Source organism: Colossoma macropomum, unplaced genomic scaffold (genome assembly GCF_904425465.1).
Source record: "Colossoma macropomum unplaced genomic scaffold, Colossoma_macropomum, whole genome shotgun sequence".
NCBI classification, from domain to species: Eukaryota; Metazoa; Chordata; class Actinopteri; order Characiformes; family Serrasalmidae; genus Colossoma; species Colossoma macropomum.
This window is the reverse complement of record NW_023494791.1, coordinates 16862771-16880827: the sequence shown is the minus strand read 5'-3', so window position 1 is coordinate 16880827 and position 18057 is coordinate 16862771. Positions and strand designations below refer to the sequence as shown.

General features: G+C 38.6%; 1 protein-coding gene across 1 annotated transcript; it reads right to left on the bottom strand.

The window, feature by feature from the left end:
- Positions 1-511: 511 nt before the first annotated feature.
- Positions 512-17549, bottom strand: sfrp5 (secreted frizzled-related protein 5). The gene is made up of 3 exons (XM_036574135.1): positions 16670-17549; positions 8272-8349; positions 512-1984 (listed from the first exon to the last, which is right to left on the bottom strand). Exons 1-3 carry the CDS (start codon positions 17199-17201, stop codon positions 1656-1658), a joined length of 939 nt encoding a protein of 312 aa, XP_036430028.1. The 5' UTR covers positions 17202-17549; the 3' UTR covers positions 512-1655.
- Positions 17550-18057: the final 508 nt, after the last annotated feature.

Below are 18057 nucleotides of genomic sequence, written 5' to 3'. Positions count from 1 at the left end.
TTCAACAATATCTTTGGCAACAAATCTCTGATGTAAGGGAAAAAATGCAATTGGATAAGTTGTGCTTGAAAAATTAAAGGGCTCATATCATGATAAAACTAATTTTCCTCATTGTTTTTTATGTTTTCATTTTCTCCTCAGTCTGTACGGTCCATATATGGAAACAGAGCTGCAAAAACAACCCAATTTGAACACATTGTTTTTGTATGTCACAAAACCCCACTAATTTTACATATATCTGCTTATTCAGCCTAAAGCAGGTTAGCATTAATGTTACAAGGAGGGTTTCAGGGTGATTTAGGTCAGTGACTCTCAAATCAGTTCTCAGGGACCCTCAGATTTTTGCTTTAACCAAACTCACAATGCATACAATAGAGCAATAATGTGGACCACCTGGGGGTCCCTGAAGACTGGTTTGAGAACCAGTTTTAGGGTATTTTTGAATAAGGCAAAACACAGGGCAGCCAATCAGAACAGAGCTCATTTACATATATGAGTCTTAAAAGCAAAGTAACCAAACAGCCTGTTTAATAGTAATGGATAAAGAGAGTGAGATGTGAAATCATGATCCATGAACAAAAAGACACATCATAAGTGGAAAAACAACACAAGAAACATGTAGTATATGGGCTCTTAAGAAAAGAAAGAAAGAAGAAAGAAAGAAAGAAAGAAACAAAGAAAGAAAGATTTTTTCCCTTATTCAGTGCTGATTAATGACAATTCTAGCATAATGATTTTAGCATTTATTTCAGAAACAGTGAATCCAGATGCTATGCCTGCCAGATGTTTTCATACTATAAAAAGTATATTTGAAGCAGTTGATAATTTCAGTTAAAATAAAAGAATGTTTCATGTTTCAAAGGAAAAAAAACAGAACAAAGGAGGCCAGAGATCTCACCAGCCAAACTGTTAGGTCAGTCCACAGTCTGTGTCCGGCTGGCTGGTGCGAGACGCTCTTTCAGGACAGGGAAATGGTCCAGGTACAGCTCATAGTCCAACTGACCAACAGTCAGGGACAACTGCAATCAGTTATCCTTCTCCCTTTTCGTTTGAGCCACATCTCAGGTGGCTCTGCATCCTAGAAGGTTTTTCATAACCATAATCTTATCTACATAGTACACAGTATAGCATTTTTCCCCCATATCTACAAAATAAAACAGAACAAGAAAAGCTAGCTGGCACTATGTTTTCAAAGTGAATACTCTTTACGCTTTTTAATCAAATATTTACTCACTGATTGTTTTCCCTCACTCTGACATTAGCACAATCAGCTCAACATGGCTTTGACGTTTTTCTTATCGCTCCTGATAATTTTGTGCCACCCTTTGTGGGAACTGTTTACCGGAAAGAAGGTGGCATTCCACCTAGAACAGTTTCTTTGGGAATGATATATTTTATCTTTTACTATAATGAAGAAAATGAGTTGGTTTCTCTCAAACATGTATGAATGTACTGATTGTGCCATAAAGCATTTTCATTTAGCATATATATACAGTGAACAGTAAAGAAGAAATATAAACATTGCTGAAGTATCAGACCATTAGCAAATGAATGATTCCCAAAGGCAGCTTTTGAATAAAAAGAATTGTATGTGCTAACTGTAAAAAAGTGATTGGAAGGGTTTGGATGAGCAGACTCTGTGATGTGGTCATTGGTCACTGGAAGACAGTGTGGTAAGTTGGGCACTGCTGGGACTTCATGTATTTGACGGCGTACTTGAGTTCCTTGCTCTTCTTATCCCACTTGTGGATGGACGTGAGCAGTAACTGCTGGTCCACCTTGCGGCCCATGATGAGGAAGTTGCTCCCGAGGTTGTCCAGTTGGGAACAAGGGCAGTTTGCTCCGTTCTTAATGTACAACGTCAGCTTCTTCAGGTCTTTTTTACGCAGGATGCCCATCTTCAGAGCCTTCTTCTTCTTCTGCGCTGCGATAAGCTTGCGGTCGCCTTTCTCCTTCTTAACTTCTTTGATCTTCATCTTGAGTACTGAAGGAGAGATGAAAGGATTAGATCTTTTAAAAACAAATGACATTCACTGGGCTTGAAGGAACACCATGTGTCGATGGAAAAAGGCCTTGTTTGTGTGTATATGGCCTGTCACTCATCTTTACACATCAGAAAAATCGGGAAATCCTCCTTCCACTTTGGGGGCTCCCTGTGTCACACTGGTTCTTCCATTCATTTGTACTAGCTCAAGCAGCAAGACATTTTACAACAAGCGCACAGGAAGAGCCTGGGTATTCCCATTCAGTGGAATAGTTTACACTTCCCCAGAGGAGCATCATTTAACCGTGGACAGCACTAATTGCAGTCACCCGGGAGAGGACGGAGAGACGGATGGAAAGTTTCAAAGACAGATGTGAAACACCCCTTCAGTGGCCCTAGCACATCCCCATCTCTTTCACTGCTGTTTCACAGAGGCACAGAACCTCCAGCTTTAGAAGCAGCCTCGCCAAAGAAAATCATAAGGACGTTTAATGTATTATAAATGTTCATTCTGACATGCAATTAGATGATTAAATGCTCTATATATTACCATGTCATATAAAGAAAATCTGGCCCTCTCTTCGCCAGCTGGTGCTAACCTCAATACATTTCTTTCCAAACAATTAAGACTAAACTCGCTGACTCGAATAAGTCAAATGATAGCGACTGATGAGATTTTTGCTAAGTGACCTGAATTAAGGGCTGCATTTCTAAGAAAAAAACTTCATAGAAGTTCATAGGAATGTTCTTACATGAAATTATCTTACTTAAAAAAGTTAAATTCTCCAATATTTGATTTAGAATGTCAATTATTTTCTACAAAATAGTTTTTGTCATGTAGACTGTCAATATCATGTTACATTTTACAGATTCCCAGACATTTTACCATATTTTGTTAACCAGTTTTTCAGTTTAATCACATCAGCATCTGAGGACAGCAAAATGAAGGTAAACAAAATCAAACCAAATGTTCAAAAGAATTAAGCAAATAAAAACTAGACATGATGGAGGAAAGAGCCCACATGAAAAACCTCTTTGGTTTATTTTTTAAAATTATATGTTATAAAAGACATTAGAAGATACAGTTTATGAGGTTAACCTTAACAATTTAAGTGAGACTGTCATAAGGAATATATATATGTATATATATATATATATATATATATATATATATGAATACTACTTGTTCTTACAGTTGTTCCTTTTAGAAAAATCTAAAAATTAAATTTTCTCTTTATTTTAAGTATGTAATTGACAAACATTTACAACAAAATTCTACCCAAGTGCAAATGCCACAATGTAAATTGACAGAATGAACTTTAGTCTCTGACGAAAGGACTGCTTTGGAATGCTTCAAATCATTAACAGTTCAAGCCTCATCCTGTGTTTTGTAAAAAACATAGTACAGATACATACACATACATTATCTCTGCATGCTTGCTGTCAGTGCAAGTTGAAGTGGCTTCACCCAGGCACTGATACATTTCCAGCTTCGCTCTCTGAGAGGTTTGGCAACAGCATAAATATTAGTTCAACAGCAACATTTTGGCGAGAGTCATCATACTGAGAGAATGCAATAATGGAAAAGCAAATAGCACGATTAACAAAAAAGCCCAATTAAAGAGCACATGTTGAAGCTCCCACACAGACAGTGTGTGGGCCGAGAAGTTCGCAGGCGGTGGAGAGAACAGAGCAGGACCATCTGGGTGGCACAGTGACCAATCACACCAAACACTGGATACTAACCAAGCCAAGGATCCTTCAGTCTCACATGTACTCTTAAATAAGGGGTTCTTCAGTGGTTCCTGAAGAAGAACCATTTGAATGCTTAAAGTTCTTTGCAGTTCAGAATTTAGCTTAAAATGTTCTTTGCACTGTAGTTATTTTTATGTGTGTCATTTTAATTATGCTACAGTTGCCCCCACAACGTTATCAATGCTGATTATTTATTATTATATTATTATTGTGTGTAAACTTCATGATGGAGAACTCATTGTATATGGACCATTTGGAGGTGGCTGTCCCAAAGCCTAACCATTAAATTTTAGCTTGTGAAAATAATAAAATAATTCTTATTTTTTTCCCAATTTTTTAAAATTGTTTTAGTTTCTTTTAAAGTGACATTGAACAATTTATATTTACTATGAGTTTAATTTTAAAATAATAGTAAAAAAAAGCATGTTTTCATGTCACAACTTAAACATTCTGGTTCATGGGTGGAGCCTAATTTTTGCCACACCTCTGCATTTTAGACCAGGAAGTGAGACTGCATCCCTGTCTCTCATGGCCACATAGTGAGCAGTTATATTCCATACTTTTAAAATAAATGTATCCCAAAGCCTGAAAATCAGTATGTAACATTAACAACTATCAATACTAAAACACACATATTCTACAATTAAGTAAACTTTTTAATATAACACTATGATAATATGTGTGTACAACTGTTCAAAGCTGTGTTTGATAGTCATGTACTGGCTAGCTAAAATTGTCACTATTGATACAGTCACTACTGAACCATTTGGTAGGGTTTCTGTAGTGTTATAATTGTTTTGGTAGTGACAAAATGGTATGTTCAAGTATTTGTTTTAATAAAATTAATAAAATTAAGGTAAAGAGTCATTTAAAACAAAAGGATTTTAGTCTAAGTCAGTTAGGAGTCCAAAAGGTCTTTTCAACTCTGACTCTGAATAGCTTGGTAGAATGACCCATATAGTTCTTTAAAGAACCTTTTATGGCTTTATAGATCAACAAATACTACTACATAGAACCCCTTTTGCTAAGAGAACAGTTACCAAAACATATATATTGTGAATGAGATAACAATCCATAACACAGTGTAATTGTGCATAGGTTTGACATCTGAGTTTGGTATTCTCCATAAGCCATAATGCTTGTTGAGTTTAAGCTTGCCTGGGCAACATCGTGATGACAAGCTGAACCCACTTTATAAACAGGAGCTGGTCTAAATTGCAGGCGGTGGGTCTGATGGGCGGATGAATGCAGGTAGAGAGAGGTATTCACTTTGAGCTAAAACAGATCTCACTCTTTAAGAGGTTTTGAGGGAAATATAGCAACAGTGCTAATACCCAGGAGCTTGGATAGCTTAAAATAATAATAAAAAAAGAATGAATAAAAAATATAAAAAAGGAGTTCAGCTTTTTAGTGGTATAAATGGGGAAGCTGATGCTGAAACTTTGGCGTTTGTGAACAACATTCCTTGCAATTTCTTAAAAGCTATTTTTGTCCGTTACATTTAAGTGAGTGTTGTCAGTAGGCCTATCTGCGTAAATCTCTGTGCATCACTTGGCATTTAGTTGCTGATGTGCTTGTTTGAGGACGTAACTTTGGACTTGTTCTAGACTATAAAAACAAACGAAGATAGAAAGAACATCAATAACTGAATCTTGACAGAGTTCCCATTTTTCTGGTGGTCCTCGGCCAATAAAACTATTAAAAAGAAATTCATTCTGGAGAGCACATTAAAGCGCTCAGAAAACAAATGAGAAACGAGCGAGGGTGAGCAAATGACTAATGCAGTACATGAACCTATGTATATTTATACTGAAGTCATTCTTGGCAATCTGACAGCTATACCTCTGTACAGTACGTACTGCTGTGATCAGCTCTGGATTCTGTTCAGCTCCAAAGCCTGTCTGCTCCAAGCCACAGGCCAGTGCTTTAATGAAAATAACATTTGTCTTGTGCCTTCACGTGTAATTGTGTTTTACACTAATTAGTCACTTATTGTGTAATGTTTATACCACATAACATTTTGTTTAGCACTCTATCTGAAGAATTTGAAGCTGCAGGAAAAGTACTTTGTAAACTGGGATCTGAAACTTGACTGGAAAGATATAATGAATAACAATGGTAACAGACAAAGAATACAGCTGCATTTTGAAAATCTGATGCAAGTAACCTCATTTAACCTGTGCGTAGTGTATTGCTTTTCCAACTGTGTAAGTGAATCAGACTAGATTTTATGGTTGAGGAATCAAGAATTTGGTTAAATAATTAATTTTTTTCAACATAGTGTTAATTAGTAATTCAGTAAGTGGTCTTCTCAATCAATTCTTACCTTTTTCACCTATTAAGTTGTATTAAGAATGACTTGTCATGTTTTACAATACTTTTTTCCCAATAATCTTCCATCAAAATGTAATGACTTGTGCTCAGCTCTAAAACGTCTTCTGATTTTTGGCTGTCACGGTGTACCTTCCACTCCCATCACCCCCACCCTATTTTTCATGCAGAACTAGCTCAGAGACTCCCAGATGTCATGTTTTACTTATTAGAAACACATCACAGTATAGAGGGAAAATTCGTTATGATTTCTGATTCTCACTGGCTTTGAGTTGGGCTGCACCGTAGATCTGTAATGGCTTTCTCAAACACAAACACATTTGAAAGCTGTCCTATCCATAATGTAGGCAATAATTGGCCATGGAAGCAGTCAGGGGTGTTTTTGGCCATGCATTCTGTGACATTTAGATTCCAGTCATGCACAGTGACTAACATTCTGTTCCATCTTTAAAGGAACATTGAGAGTACCGCTTTTGAAAAGGAGAGCTGAAAATAAGTAACTTTGCTTGTAAAAGCAATGATAATTTTCTTTCTTTTAATGTCTTAAAATCCCAGGCTTATTACATGCTATTACATGCATATTATTCAGTAACTACTGGGATCAATGCAAATTGGCTGAGCTATTGTTAGGCTATAGAAGTGTGTAATAAAAGTCAGGCCATTTAAAGGGTTAATACATGGTTATTTATATGAAAACCTAGTAGTAATTCTGTCTCATCTTCATTAGTTGTCTGTTTCATTGACTCTTCAGGCTCATTAGAGAAAGCTGCTCTCACTCTGAATGAGTATAGAACTATTGATAAAGAATAAACTAACAAACATTTTAATAAACATGTACTATCAATAAACCATGATAATATTGGTGTTGTTTTGCAGCCAGTGAATACACAGAGACAATGAGTTCTCTTTCAGTAATGGACTTGTCAATGCTCAGATATGGGACTCAGCCGTAAATCAAGTAATAAGTGTGTTGGCTGAGTACCATGCACAGAAGCACTGATGTGCTAAATGTTACAGTCGTGTGGCAGCTGGAAGCAACACTGCAGAAATGAACATTTCCACAACATCCAAGTGAGTCAAATGAACCATACATTTTACCATAAAGCATAATCCTGTTATAGATTATGGCATAAAGACAACAAATGAATACATCAGAATGGCACTGGAGGTAAGACAAATTATGCTATACACAATGAAAGACTATTATTAATTAGGTTTATTTTGAAATAGCTGATTGGGGGAGTCAGAAATGTTGAAATGTTTGGTTGTGGGCAGGGGCAAATATTTCTCAAATAAGATTGCTCTCTCTCTCTCTTAATTTCTGCAGGAACAGTCAGTCCTCCCACTCAACACGCTGGTGAGGGTAATTTGTCATACTTAAAAGTGGCTACATATAAAGGAGGCGTCTGCATCCAAGTGAAACACACTTCACAGCCAAAGACAACCGAGGGATGAATGAAGCCTCTTTATTTTATAATGCTCTGGTCTGTTTAGGGTAGGCCATGCCAGTGGCTTTCAGGTTTGTCCCATGCAGGAGATATAAGCTCTGAGAAAGCCATCTCTGATAGGTCAGTATGAGGTGTATCAGTAGCTGAGGATCCCATACTTTAAAGTAGAATTCAGATAACCATAATTTCTGAATGTTGAGTGATTGAGTGATTTATTGATTGCAGTTGGCTTACAGCTTACTACACACTGTGGAAGACACAGTATTATCGTACTATTGCATCTTGCATTCCAGAAATGACTTCTTTATCATGAACTTTTAAATGCAAAATTCAGTATAATTCATACGTTTAAAGAGGCGTAGAAAGATGTTGGCCTAAATACCAAAAAAATTTCTAAATCTGACTGAAATCTTTCATCATCATTCTTGTCTTGCCACTTTTCTCATATCTGATGACATGAACATTATTTTTCCTCTAAAACTATGACAGCTCTAAAGTGATTGCTTTCCCACACAATAGAGTTCACCAGTCCATTTGAATGCTGCCAAATAACACGGCTTATTTCATCACTTTAGAGAAATTAACTAAGCAGGCAAGCAACCGTTGTCATTTTCCTAGCCAGTACTATCAACACAGCATTCCTCTAATCAGTGATGGTCCCACTGGTATCTAATCACTGACCTACCACTTTCTCCAGCTTGACTTCTCCACATATTGGTGTATGTGTTCATGTAGTGCTGGAATCTGTCTTACCGAAGTCACTGGCGCAGAAGTGTTCCATCACTGTGTCGGCCTTCAGTTCGTTGTCACACGGTGGACATGCTTTGGAAACTGTCAGGAAAAATAACAAAAGAACAACAACAAGAAGAAAAAAAACTGATTATGTGAGCATTTGATTTCCACAGTGCTCTGTTTAGTTTAGCATTTTGTGATTTTAATAATCCATTGTCTTTATATTTTAATCTCATGCAGGACTGACACAGTGTTAGGTCTTGTAGGACAAAGCTGGAGAGATATATAGGCCGACGGTTATGCCCACTGAAGCACCAAGTACTTTGTAAGCACTTTGTAAATTCCGTCTTGTCAGATGCTATTTTCTGCAGGGAGGATACGTCGAGCAGGACTCTGCTGCAATGTTTGCGTTGCAATTAAGGCGATGAAAATGTTTGAATTTGGATATCTGTATATTTTAAGTGAACAGGCATGGCAAAAATCTACTGGGGAAAAGTGCCCTTTTATGAATTCAACTTGTTAGTCACAAGTTGTCTGTTGAAGAAGTAAGTTACAGACTTTACTGGCTGGTGGGCCATCATCTTGAAAACAATCAGACAAATACTAGAGATTGCTCTCATCTTTGAGTACTTAAAAAATCCTTGAGATCTTCACAGAATCTGTTGTCCATTTCCAGGACATGCTTGAAACTTAAGGGAGATCAAGCATTTACTCTTTAGACAAACTCCTTCCATCTCTGTTTTCAAGTCCAGTCTGAAATCCACTTTTTTCTGGCTTGAGGCTGATTGCTGAACATATAGTCTGCCAAACTGCTACTTATTTGTTTTTGCGTTGTTGTGTATGCAGCACATGCGTGATTGGTTGCTTCTCATCGATCTAATTAATCTATAAGCATTTCACGAGCTCTATGATATTACATTAAATTTTCCCACATAAAACTTGGTGAACAGTGTGGCTGATAACATAGGCTATGATTAAAATTGTAGCTCTTGCTCTTTCAAATTTCAATTTCAATATAAAAACAATTCCTCTGTCAGTCATAGTCTTGAAGAGATCTCAGTTCATTGCACAGGTTTCTTAAACCATATTATGAATGTAACCTGCATTTGAGCTATTGCACTTTACTAACTTTTGTGATTCTAGCCTGTTTCACAGCTTTCCTTGTGTGTATATCACTGCTATCGGATCAAAACCTCGTATCTCCATGTTTGTAGTTTTTCAGTTTTTGATGTTATTTGAAAATGCCTGTTGCCATTTACATTGTCTGTCATTTTCATGATGAATGGATCAAAAGAAACAGCCCAAAGTGACTTGACAAAATGCCTGGTTCCATTGAACTACATTAAAAGTAAAGCATGTTTTTCCTTCTCCTGTAAAGTTACCATTTTGGAGATATGAGGTTTTGTTCCGACAGCAGCGATATGCATTCTATGTGCATGGAGTGTGCAGAGAGCAGTGGAGGCATGCAGGACGCGCCACTCTGCTACTCTCAAACAGAGGCTAAAGGCCAGCGCTAATGGTGCTTAATCCATAGCTTTCAGATTAATGAGTGCGACCACTCCTGGCGACCGGATGTTTGATTTCCTCAGTGTGAAGGGAAAGTCAAGCACTTTCGCTTATTCCACAAAGACAAGCAAATCCTGACAAGCCTATGCAGCTGTAAACACTTTGATGAGGGCTTTCTACAAAAATCGACTTTGTTACAGGCCATTGGTGTGAAAGTGGTGGTCTGCCAAATCCATAATGTTGTACTGCACAGGCCCGCCAGAATCTAACAGCTCAAGTTGAACTAATGCAAGGAGACTCTGGCCTACTAGTGTACTATAGCCAGAGGTTGTCAGCACAGTCTTGTGTTTTAATAGGCTTTAACAAAGGTTGACCAAAATATGTTTGGCCTCATGAAGTCTCAGATCAATGCAGAAAAACAGGATTAGTTTCTGGTAGTCATGGGAAAAGATTTCAAATATTAATGTGCAAGTGTGAAAAAAACATCTTAAAAACAAAATCAGAGAGACTGAAAGAAGAACTTTCTCACAATTAATAAAGCACCATATAAACAGGAATAACAAAGTGTATAAGAATGTACAGTAATGTGCAAAATTTAGAGAGTAAATTGACCCTTAAGTACAAGTAATTCACTGTCAAAAAAAGCAGCTTCTCACAATCAAAGTAATCCCAAACATCTTTGGTATTGTTGAGGTCTAGGCTCTGGGGCAGCACCAGCAGCTTCTTTACTTGATCTGCAATTTATCTTTTTTTTGTCTATTTCTTTTCCTAAGTAACAGCTTATTGACAGCTACACATCCTTTCAGATCTATAGCATTGGTGAGTTGTCTTCTAACAATGGACAGAAAACTAAAGGGTGGAGCTTGACTTTCTCTCTCAGATATGAAAGCTTTAATTACTGTTTATCTGATGGTGAGAGTTTAGGTGGTCTACCATTGTATGGTTGTTGAGAGCTTCATTTTTTAAACTTTTAATCATTTTTTGGAACACAATTTTTAGAAACTCATGTTTTTTTCACTTATTTTCATAAGAGTGGATTATCTCCTCAGAAATATCTCCTGAAAAATGAATAATGTACTGAATGGCTGTTTTTTGACAGGAAATTAAATAAACAAAGGGTCTCTAACTTTTGTACAGTACTGTATGCATAAATGGTAATGTAAAAAAAAACGGTTCCTCAATGGTTCTTGGCATTGATGCATGGTACCGGAAAAACTTCAACTGGGATCAAATCTTTACATTATGTGAAAGTTCTTTAAACCTCAAAGGGTTCGTCTGACAAAGTTGGCTCCAAAGATCCTTTATAGGCACCTTCATTTTTAAGAGTGTATGAGTGTAGGAAATGTTTTCAACATGACTGAAGCAACAAGCATTTATACTGTACCCTCTGCTGGGTCACTGTGTTCCTGGGCCCTGTATGAACACTAACATTCTTTGAAGTAATCTCTTTCTTCGCTGTTTGCTCTTTCCCCTAGCTGTTGCCTTTATTGCTAATGCCAGCAGTATTGCTGTAAAGTGTTGCGTGCTCCGTTTGTGGACCTTCAGGTCTTCTATCACCTCGTTGATCTACTAAACAGAGAGGTTTGGAGCTATGCAGGATGTGGCTAGAGAGGATTTGGAAAAGTTACCCCTTAAAACAGCTAAAAATACAGAAATGACTGTTCCTAGGAGGCTGTTCGGACTGAACAAACCATGATCACTTGTAACGTGTGGTTGGCGAGAGTCACAGGGTTCCTCCTGGAACTGCTGCCGAGTCTAGATCTTTTTTCACACTGTGAAATGAATGTGATTTTGTCATTTGCTCACCACAACATCTACAACCCTTTGCTCCAGCTAAGACAACAGAAACGCCTGGTGGCAGGCAGTTACACGGCTCCCTGCCTGATTCCCGCTTCCAGGTTAAAAAGCGAGGGTCAGGGTTTATCACCTCAGTCACAAGCGCAACCACAGTGGAAGATAATAAGGAGGGTCAGAGTTCAGCAGGCTTTAGTGTTTGGGTGGCGGGGAATTGAACCCCCTCTGTGCAAACTAACCAGCATTTGGTGCCAGTGCACAAATTCCCATACATTCCCTGAGAGCGCTGCAAGCCAGCGGGTCGGAGATGCGATTGTCTGCCGATGACATTCTGGGATTTCACTCATGGCACCATCGCTAACTCGGCCCGAGAGCCACACTCTTGACGCTGTAATGTCTTATTTGAACAGCAGAGTAATTTATTCACTTTTTCAGGGTGGTTTATTGGCAGGCTGCCTTCTTGAAGCGGAGCCAAAGCATGCGTCTGACGACAAGCAGTGGGAATTCTGCAAACTGAGTTCCTGTGTGTGCTGTGGATTTACTGATTGACTCACATTAGTAGACTAAGACAAGTTATTTACAGCTGATTCAGTCAGTCGAGGGTGTTGTTGGATACTTCCTGATTGTTGTGTAATTTTCTTGTCATTTTCTTTCTCTTTTTCTGGTCCTTAGCTTTGTCATGGCAACAAGTGAATAAGACTGACTATTTCTGCCATTAGCACATTATTACACATGCCAACTAATATTTTAACCCCTTCTTCTCCAGGTGTATTGTTTTGTTATTAATTTTAATGCTTTTCATACAGTAACTACTGTGAATTATTCAGCAAATATGACTATGGACCTAACATGTAAGCTATGCTTGCAAAAGTGTTGGCATTACTGGTCAAATTACATGTTTTATTGAATTTAAACATAACAGGTCCTCTAGAGAGAACACACTTCTGCACATTTTAATGCACAATTACTGTTTGCTGAATTTACCATACTGGGAAAAAAAAAAAAACATAAAAAGTGACCTGTGCAAAAGTTGTGGCACATTTTATATTTCATGTCAATATGTTAAACTTGAGAAAATAAATAGAAATTGTGCTGTACAACATGCAAAATACCAAATTTAAGGTTGTTCCCTGTAGATGTTTTAATTTTTTTTCTTTTAGAAAATCGACAAACCATGTTATTTGACTTGGGAGGTTTAGAATTTTACACATGAATGTAGTCATGAAAGTGAGAAAGGAATATCTGGAACTGACAATAGTCACTTAAAGTTTAACAGGGATCAAGCTGGCAATTACAGTAGCAAAAGCTTTAATGAAACACTGAGGCACCTCTGAAAATGATGACACTGAATATCTTGTTACACGCTATTTAATATGCTGAATACAAAAAAAATGCAAAAAAAATCCCTGCTTGATTACTGAAAGTCTCATTTAAAATAACTTTTGATTTGAAAATACCATGTATTCAGCAGCGCTGCTGCCTCTGTTTTCATCTAAGCTGAAATAGGAAACCTGATGTAATAAACTCTAGTTGTATATCACATGCTGAGAAGCCTTAGCTCAAGATTGCAGCCTACCCACTGTTTACTGGGACATTTCCTGAAGGCTGCTGCACTGTTTTCTAGGGAATAAAGTTCCATTTAGACTACTCAGAGGTCATAATTTTATGGCTTATTTGGACCCTTGAAGTTATGAGCAGTAACACATATGACATAAAACATCACTACGCTCAGGATGAAATACGGCGAGTAATTTATGTCACAAATCCCAACACATCTGTTTAAATGTGCATGGTGTATAGACAGAGGCTGGTTTAAATATCTCCCCTCGAGCAACCCCCTAGGGGTCCTAAAAACACAGCTCGTACTGCATTCACTGGGATCCTATGAATAATAGAACGTACATTTTCTAAAAAGATAGAAAGTGTTCTCCATAGCCTGTTTTGATGTTGTCCCAGAGTGCTTGTGGCTTATATCAACCAAAAGAATTAGCTGAGTGCACTACAATACAGGACAGTTACTGAAAGTAATAACAGGCACAACCACACAGCCTACATGTTATTTGGCTGTTGTTTGTTCTTCAGTTTAATCCTAAACTCTCAAAAATAAGGATACCAAAAGGGTGCCATGGAAGAAAATATGTATACAGCTGTGTCAAAATGTTGTAGAAAATAAAATTTGATTTTTTATTTTAATTGCAACAATATAATGTCAGGATTCCAGTTCACATTTTTACTAAAACCATATTTTTAAGCCAAGAATCAGTGAAGAACCTTTATTTCTAAGAGTGTATAGATATTACATATGCATTGCTCACTCACTCCTCCCCGCTACCACTGTTGAAAAAGAAAAAAAAACTCTATTATTCAACCAACGGTAAATTGATGACTCAGTGCTTTAACAGTGGGTCACTTTTGTTACTCAGTCAGCTTGGCTTTAGATTTGAGAGAACAAGTCTTATGCCTCGCATTTGAAAAATGCTCTTCTGTTAGAGTAATTAATGTCTAAAGAAAGCCCCTCGCTTTGCTTCCCCACTTCAAAAATGCCATTTACCAGAATGTATCCATCATTTAGCCATGGCGGTCTCTAGATACCAATTCAGGAACATGGATCCTGGCTGTGAACTGGCCTCCCTGGACTTCACCTAAGACCACAGAAGAAAAAATTCCTGTGCTTTCCTCGGGCTGCTGCTCAGTGTGCGCTGGAGCTACGCTCTTCTCCAGCTTGCTGGGAACAGTCCAGACTAGGCCATGTCAAGTGTGTTTGTGTTGCCATGCTATCTGCAGACTGCTGTTTCAGATCATCATGCACCCTTACCAGAACGGACATTGATGCGAACGTTTGGCTGCTCTCCAGCTGCGAGGTGGAAAGTGAATTTTACTCTGTACTGCTACTTTCCACACAAACACTCGAACCATGCAATGTCATGTAATTGCAGAATGGATACAGTGTGAACCGGGCCTCATAGTCTCATAGAGTTAGCTAAGAGAGCACTGACTGACACTGGACGACTCACACTTATGGTTATGTGATCAGTATCTCAGGGAATTCTGCACAACAATTAAGTGAGATTACTGTAACAACAGAAGCCAAGCTACTTAACTGGAGGAGGGGAGTTAAATATCAGAAAACAGAGTAAAATAAAACTTTTTGCATAGCCCTCTTCCCAGAAAACATTCTGCGTCACCAGAACATTAAAGTAGCTATAAGTTAGAGCAGAAAGCAAATAAGATTGATATTTCCCTCAGGCAAAATGTGTTACATGCTCTTGCCTTTCGTCAGCCAGTGCCCTCAGATACATATAAACTCTTTTGCCCATAGTTGTGAATAATAGACTACACATTCTGATGCGCAGTGAAATCACCAGTGCCTTGTTAACTTCTTTAAAGTTAAATGACAAATGACACTAAAGTTAAATGATTATTCGGTTATTTGGGCCCAGAAGTAGAGAAGTTAACACTGTGTATCGCTGCTGTTGGATCAAAACCTAATATCTCCAAAATGATAACTTTACAGGAAAAAACATACTTTACTTTTGATGTAAGCCAATATAACCAGACTTTTTTCCAAGTAGTTTTGGGCCATTTATTTTAGTCCATTCATCATGAAATCTACACATAATGTAAAGGCAACAGGCATTTTCAAATTGTGTCAAACCTGAAAAATGACAAACATTGAAATATAAGGTTTTGTTCTGACAGCAGAAACATGTTCATTTAATATGTACTTTCCATTATACCAAGTAATTTAGATCAACTAACCGGAAAGCTAAAAGTTAAAGGTTAAGCATATACAAGGAAAACAATTCCTATATATTATAGAACAACATTGACATTTTCCATTTTGTACACCTTTAAGTTTGTTGACACCGAACAGAGCTACCTTTGTTTCACTGAAGCCTCTCCTTGTTTAGTATTCTGTATACCGCATACTTATTATGATGCAGCTCTTAAAAGACAAAAAAAATGCTGATTCAGAGTAAAAAGAAAAGAATTCACTGCGCATGTCTATCATTTTGCCTCACTTCTTATTTTCTTTGTCTATTATGTCTGCACATGATCTGAATATCGATCCAAGAAGAACACACTTCTCAAAACTTCCCATGGCTGTGTACTCTCACTCCACCTCTGTTCTCTCTTCCCTCTTCTTTCAGCTCCCATCTCCATTCTTTTCTATCTTCAATGACGCTAACTAATGTACGACCATCCAGACTAATTAGTGATCCACAGTAATTGGCTCCCTGGCTAATTGGCTACCTAACTGCCAGATTAAACAAAAGAAGAGAAAGGCCAGACACAACAGGAATTGCCCCTTCACATTCCAAATGAGATTCCGTTTTTAGATAGTGAAAGCTCAAAGTACTTATTGTCTTTCGAAGCGTACAGTGAATTCCCTCACTTCACTTTCTGGAGATGCTCACAGCTTAGAGAGATAAAGTGTAAGAATGAGCAAGAAGATCTGGCTGTGTTTTTTTTATCTGTGAAAGCAAATATGGCCAATTATTTTATCAGTTAATGTGGTCACTGCTTCACATTACTCACGACAATATTACAAATGCTGAGTTGTGATTGTTATTTTAAGCCTGGAAATACTGATGGCATTTTCTTATGTTTCTAATGAGATTGTTTCAATTGTTTGATATTTACTCTCAAGTTAATTACAGAATCAGAAGATTTCAATGTTCATTTTTGTTGTAGATGTACTCACAGTCATTGTTCATTCATAGTTCACAATCATCGTATTACCAATAGTTGCTGAGTATAGGAGCTTGATGCGTTTTCTGTATTTTGTTGTTTAGTGGACAGATTTTTTAAGATGACTTCATAATATAATATTATTGGAACAGTGTTGGAGTAGATTTTGTTCTGTATTGTGTTTTGGCATTTTTATGACTAATCGTTTATTCTTTCCATGTCCACATACTGAGACTTATTGCTCAGAAAATGCATGAAAAACATTTATGCAAAATGAATAAGTTATTATAAAGTTATCTGGACTGAAGTTAGCTGAGTCTGTGAATGTTATGTGGTTTCAGTAACTGTAGAAATGATTTTTAATTTGCATGTAATGGACAACGACTGACCTCAAAACTAATGACTTCAAGCTCCATAAGAGTCCTACCTGGGGTCTGAGTGGCAGGGTTCCCAGAGAACTGCATGGGGATGCAGAGGTCATTATCGATGGGGAACTTTTCGCACTGGAGCATCTCTGGCCAGGGAAAACCGTAGGTCTCCATAACTGGAGCACAGCTGTCTCTGACGGCCTCACACAGTGAGCGGCAGGGGTAGATGGGCCGGTCCAGGCAGACTGGAGCAAACAGAGAACAGAGGAACACCTGTGTGTCGGCATGGCAACGCTTGGCCAGCAAGGGTACCCAGCTGCCCGCCTGCTGCTGCACCTCAGGCATGGTCTCGTGGTCCAGCAGGTTGGGCAGCCGCATCTTCTTGTAGCCCACAGTGTAGCAGAGGCGCAGGTCAGCCGGGATGTCCACACACTGTGGCTGCTTGGTGTAGAAGCGCCCGTTTTGAAAGTTGTCGGACTGCCAGCTGTAATAGTCGTACTCCTCTGCTGAGGCACCTAAACTGATGAAGAAAAGTCCTAGAGCCAATGTTAGCAACCTGGCCAAGCACACATGCTTCTTCTCTCCGGCCATGCTCCTGAAGTTCTGCTGTGAGTCAAAAGGGAGAGGGAGAGAAAAAGAAAACCAACAATAATCCTTTTCTTCTTGGTTAGGAATAAGAAGAGATGATAGAAAAGCTGTGAAATGATGTTAAATGTCTTGTAGTATTCTCCCTTTTGCTTCTTGTTCAGTATTGTCCTGTTAATCTTCCACTCTAGGAGGCTCCTGACTTTCAGTGCTTCAGGTGGCTTATGAAGCTCTAACTGCTGTGCTCTTTTCTACTCTAACTGAGGTGCACTTAGAGTATATGAAGAGGAGTGGATTGCTGGCCTTACCAGCCGACAGCCCCCTAGCAAAGCTGCAAGTCCACTCCACCTCCCACAGGCTTCTCCTGTCCTCATTTAGCCCCGCCTTCCCAAACCACAGCCAACTGCTGCAGAGTGGGCGGTACCCCGGCCTGCTCTGGCAATCCCCTCCAGTCCGGACACTCCTACAGGCAGTCACACGGCCTGGCCTGCAGTGCAGTGTGTGTGAGGAGTGTGCTTAGCCACACACACCCACACCCACACATGCACATACACACACACACTTATTCTTCCCTTCCTTTTCAGGTTTCCATTTACTAGGAAGTAAAGCATGTGGTGAGAGAAGTGCTTTTATAGAGTATTGAGATTCAGCACAGCTACAGGTGGTCAGGACGTTTGGCCACGCTGTTTGAGATATGCTAATGCCCGGCCTGGATGTGAATAGAGTCAGGCTTTCTCTCTGTCGCCTTCTATCAGCTGCCGTCACACACACAGGGGCCCTGCCTTCGGTTTGTAAGCAGTGTGCAGCAGGGGGTCTCGCTGCCATACTGCAGCCCACTCCAACTAACCTTTAACAGGTTGCA

Coding starts and splice junctions, on each gene's coding strand:
- sfrp5 (XM_036574135.1), bottom strand. CDS start 17,201: ATGGCCGGAGAGAAGAAGCATGTGTGCTTGGCCAGGTTGCTAACATTG. Junction 8,350..16,669: donor CCCTGCCACTCAGACCCCAG/GTAGGACTCTTA, acceptor TTTTCCTGACAG/TTTCCAAAGCATGTCCACCG. Junction 1,985..8,271: donor CTTCTGCGCCAGTGACTTCG/GTAAGACAGATT, acceptor TCTCTCCTTCAG/TACTCAAGATGAAGATCAAA.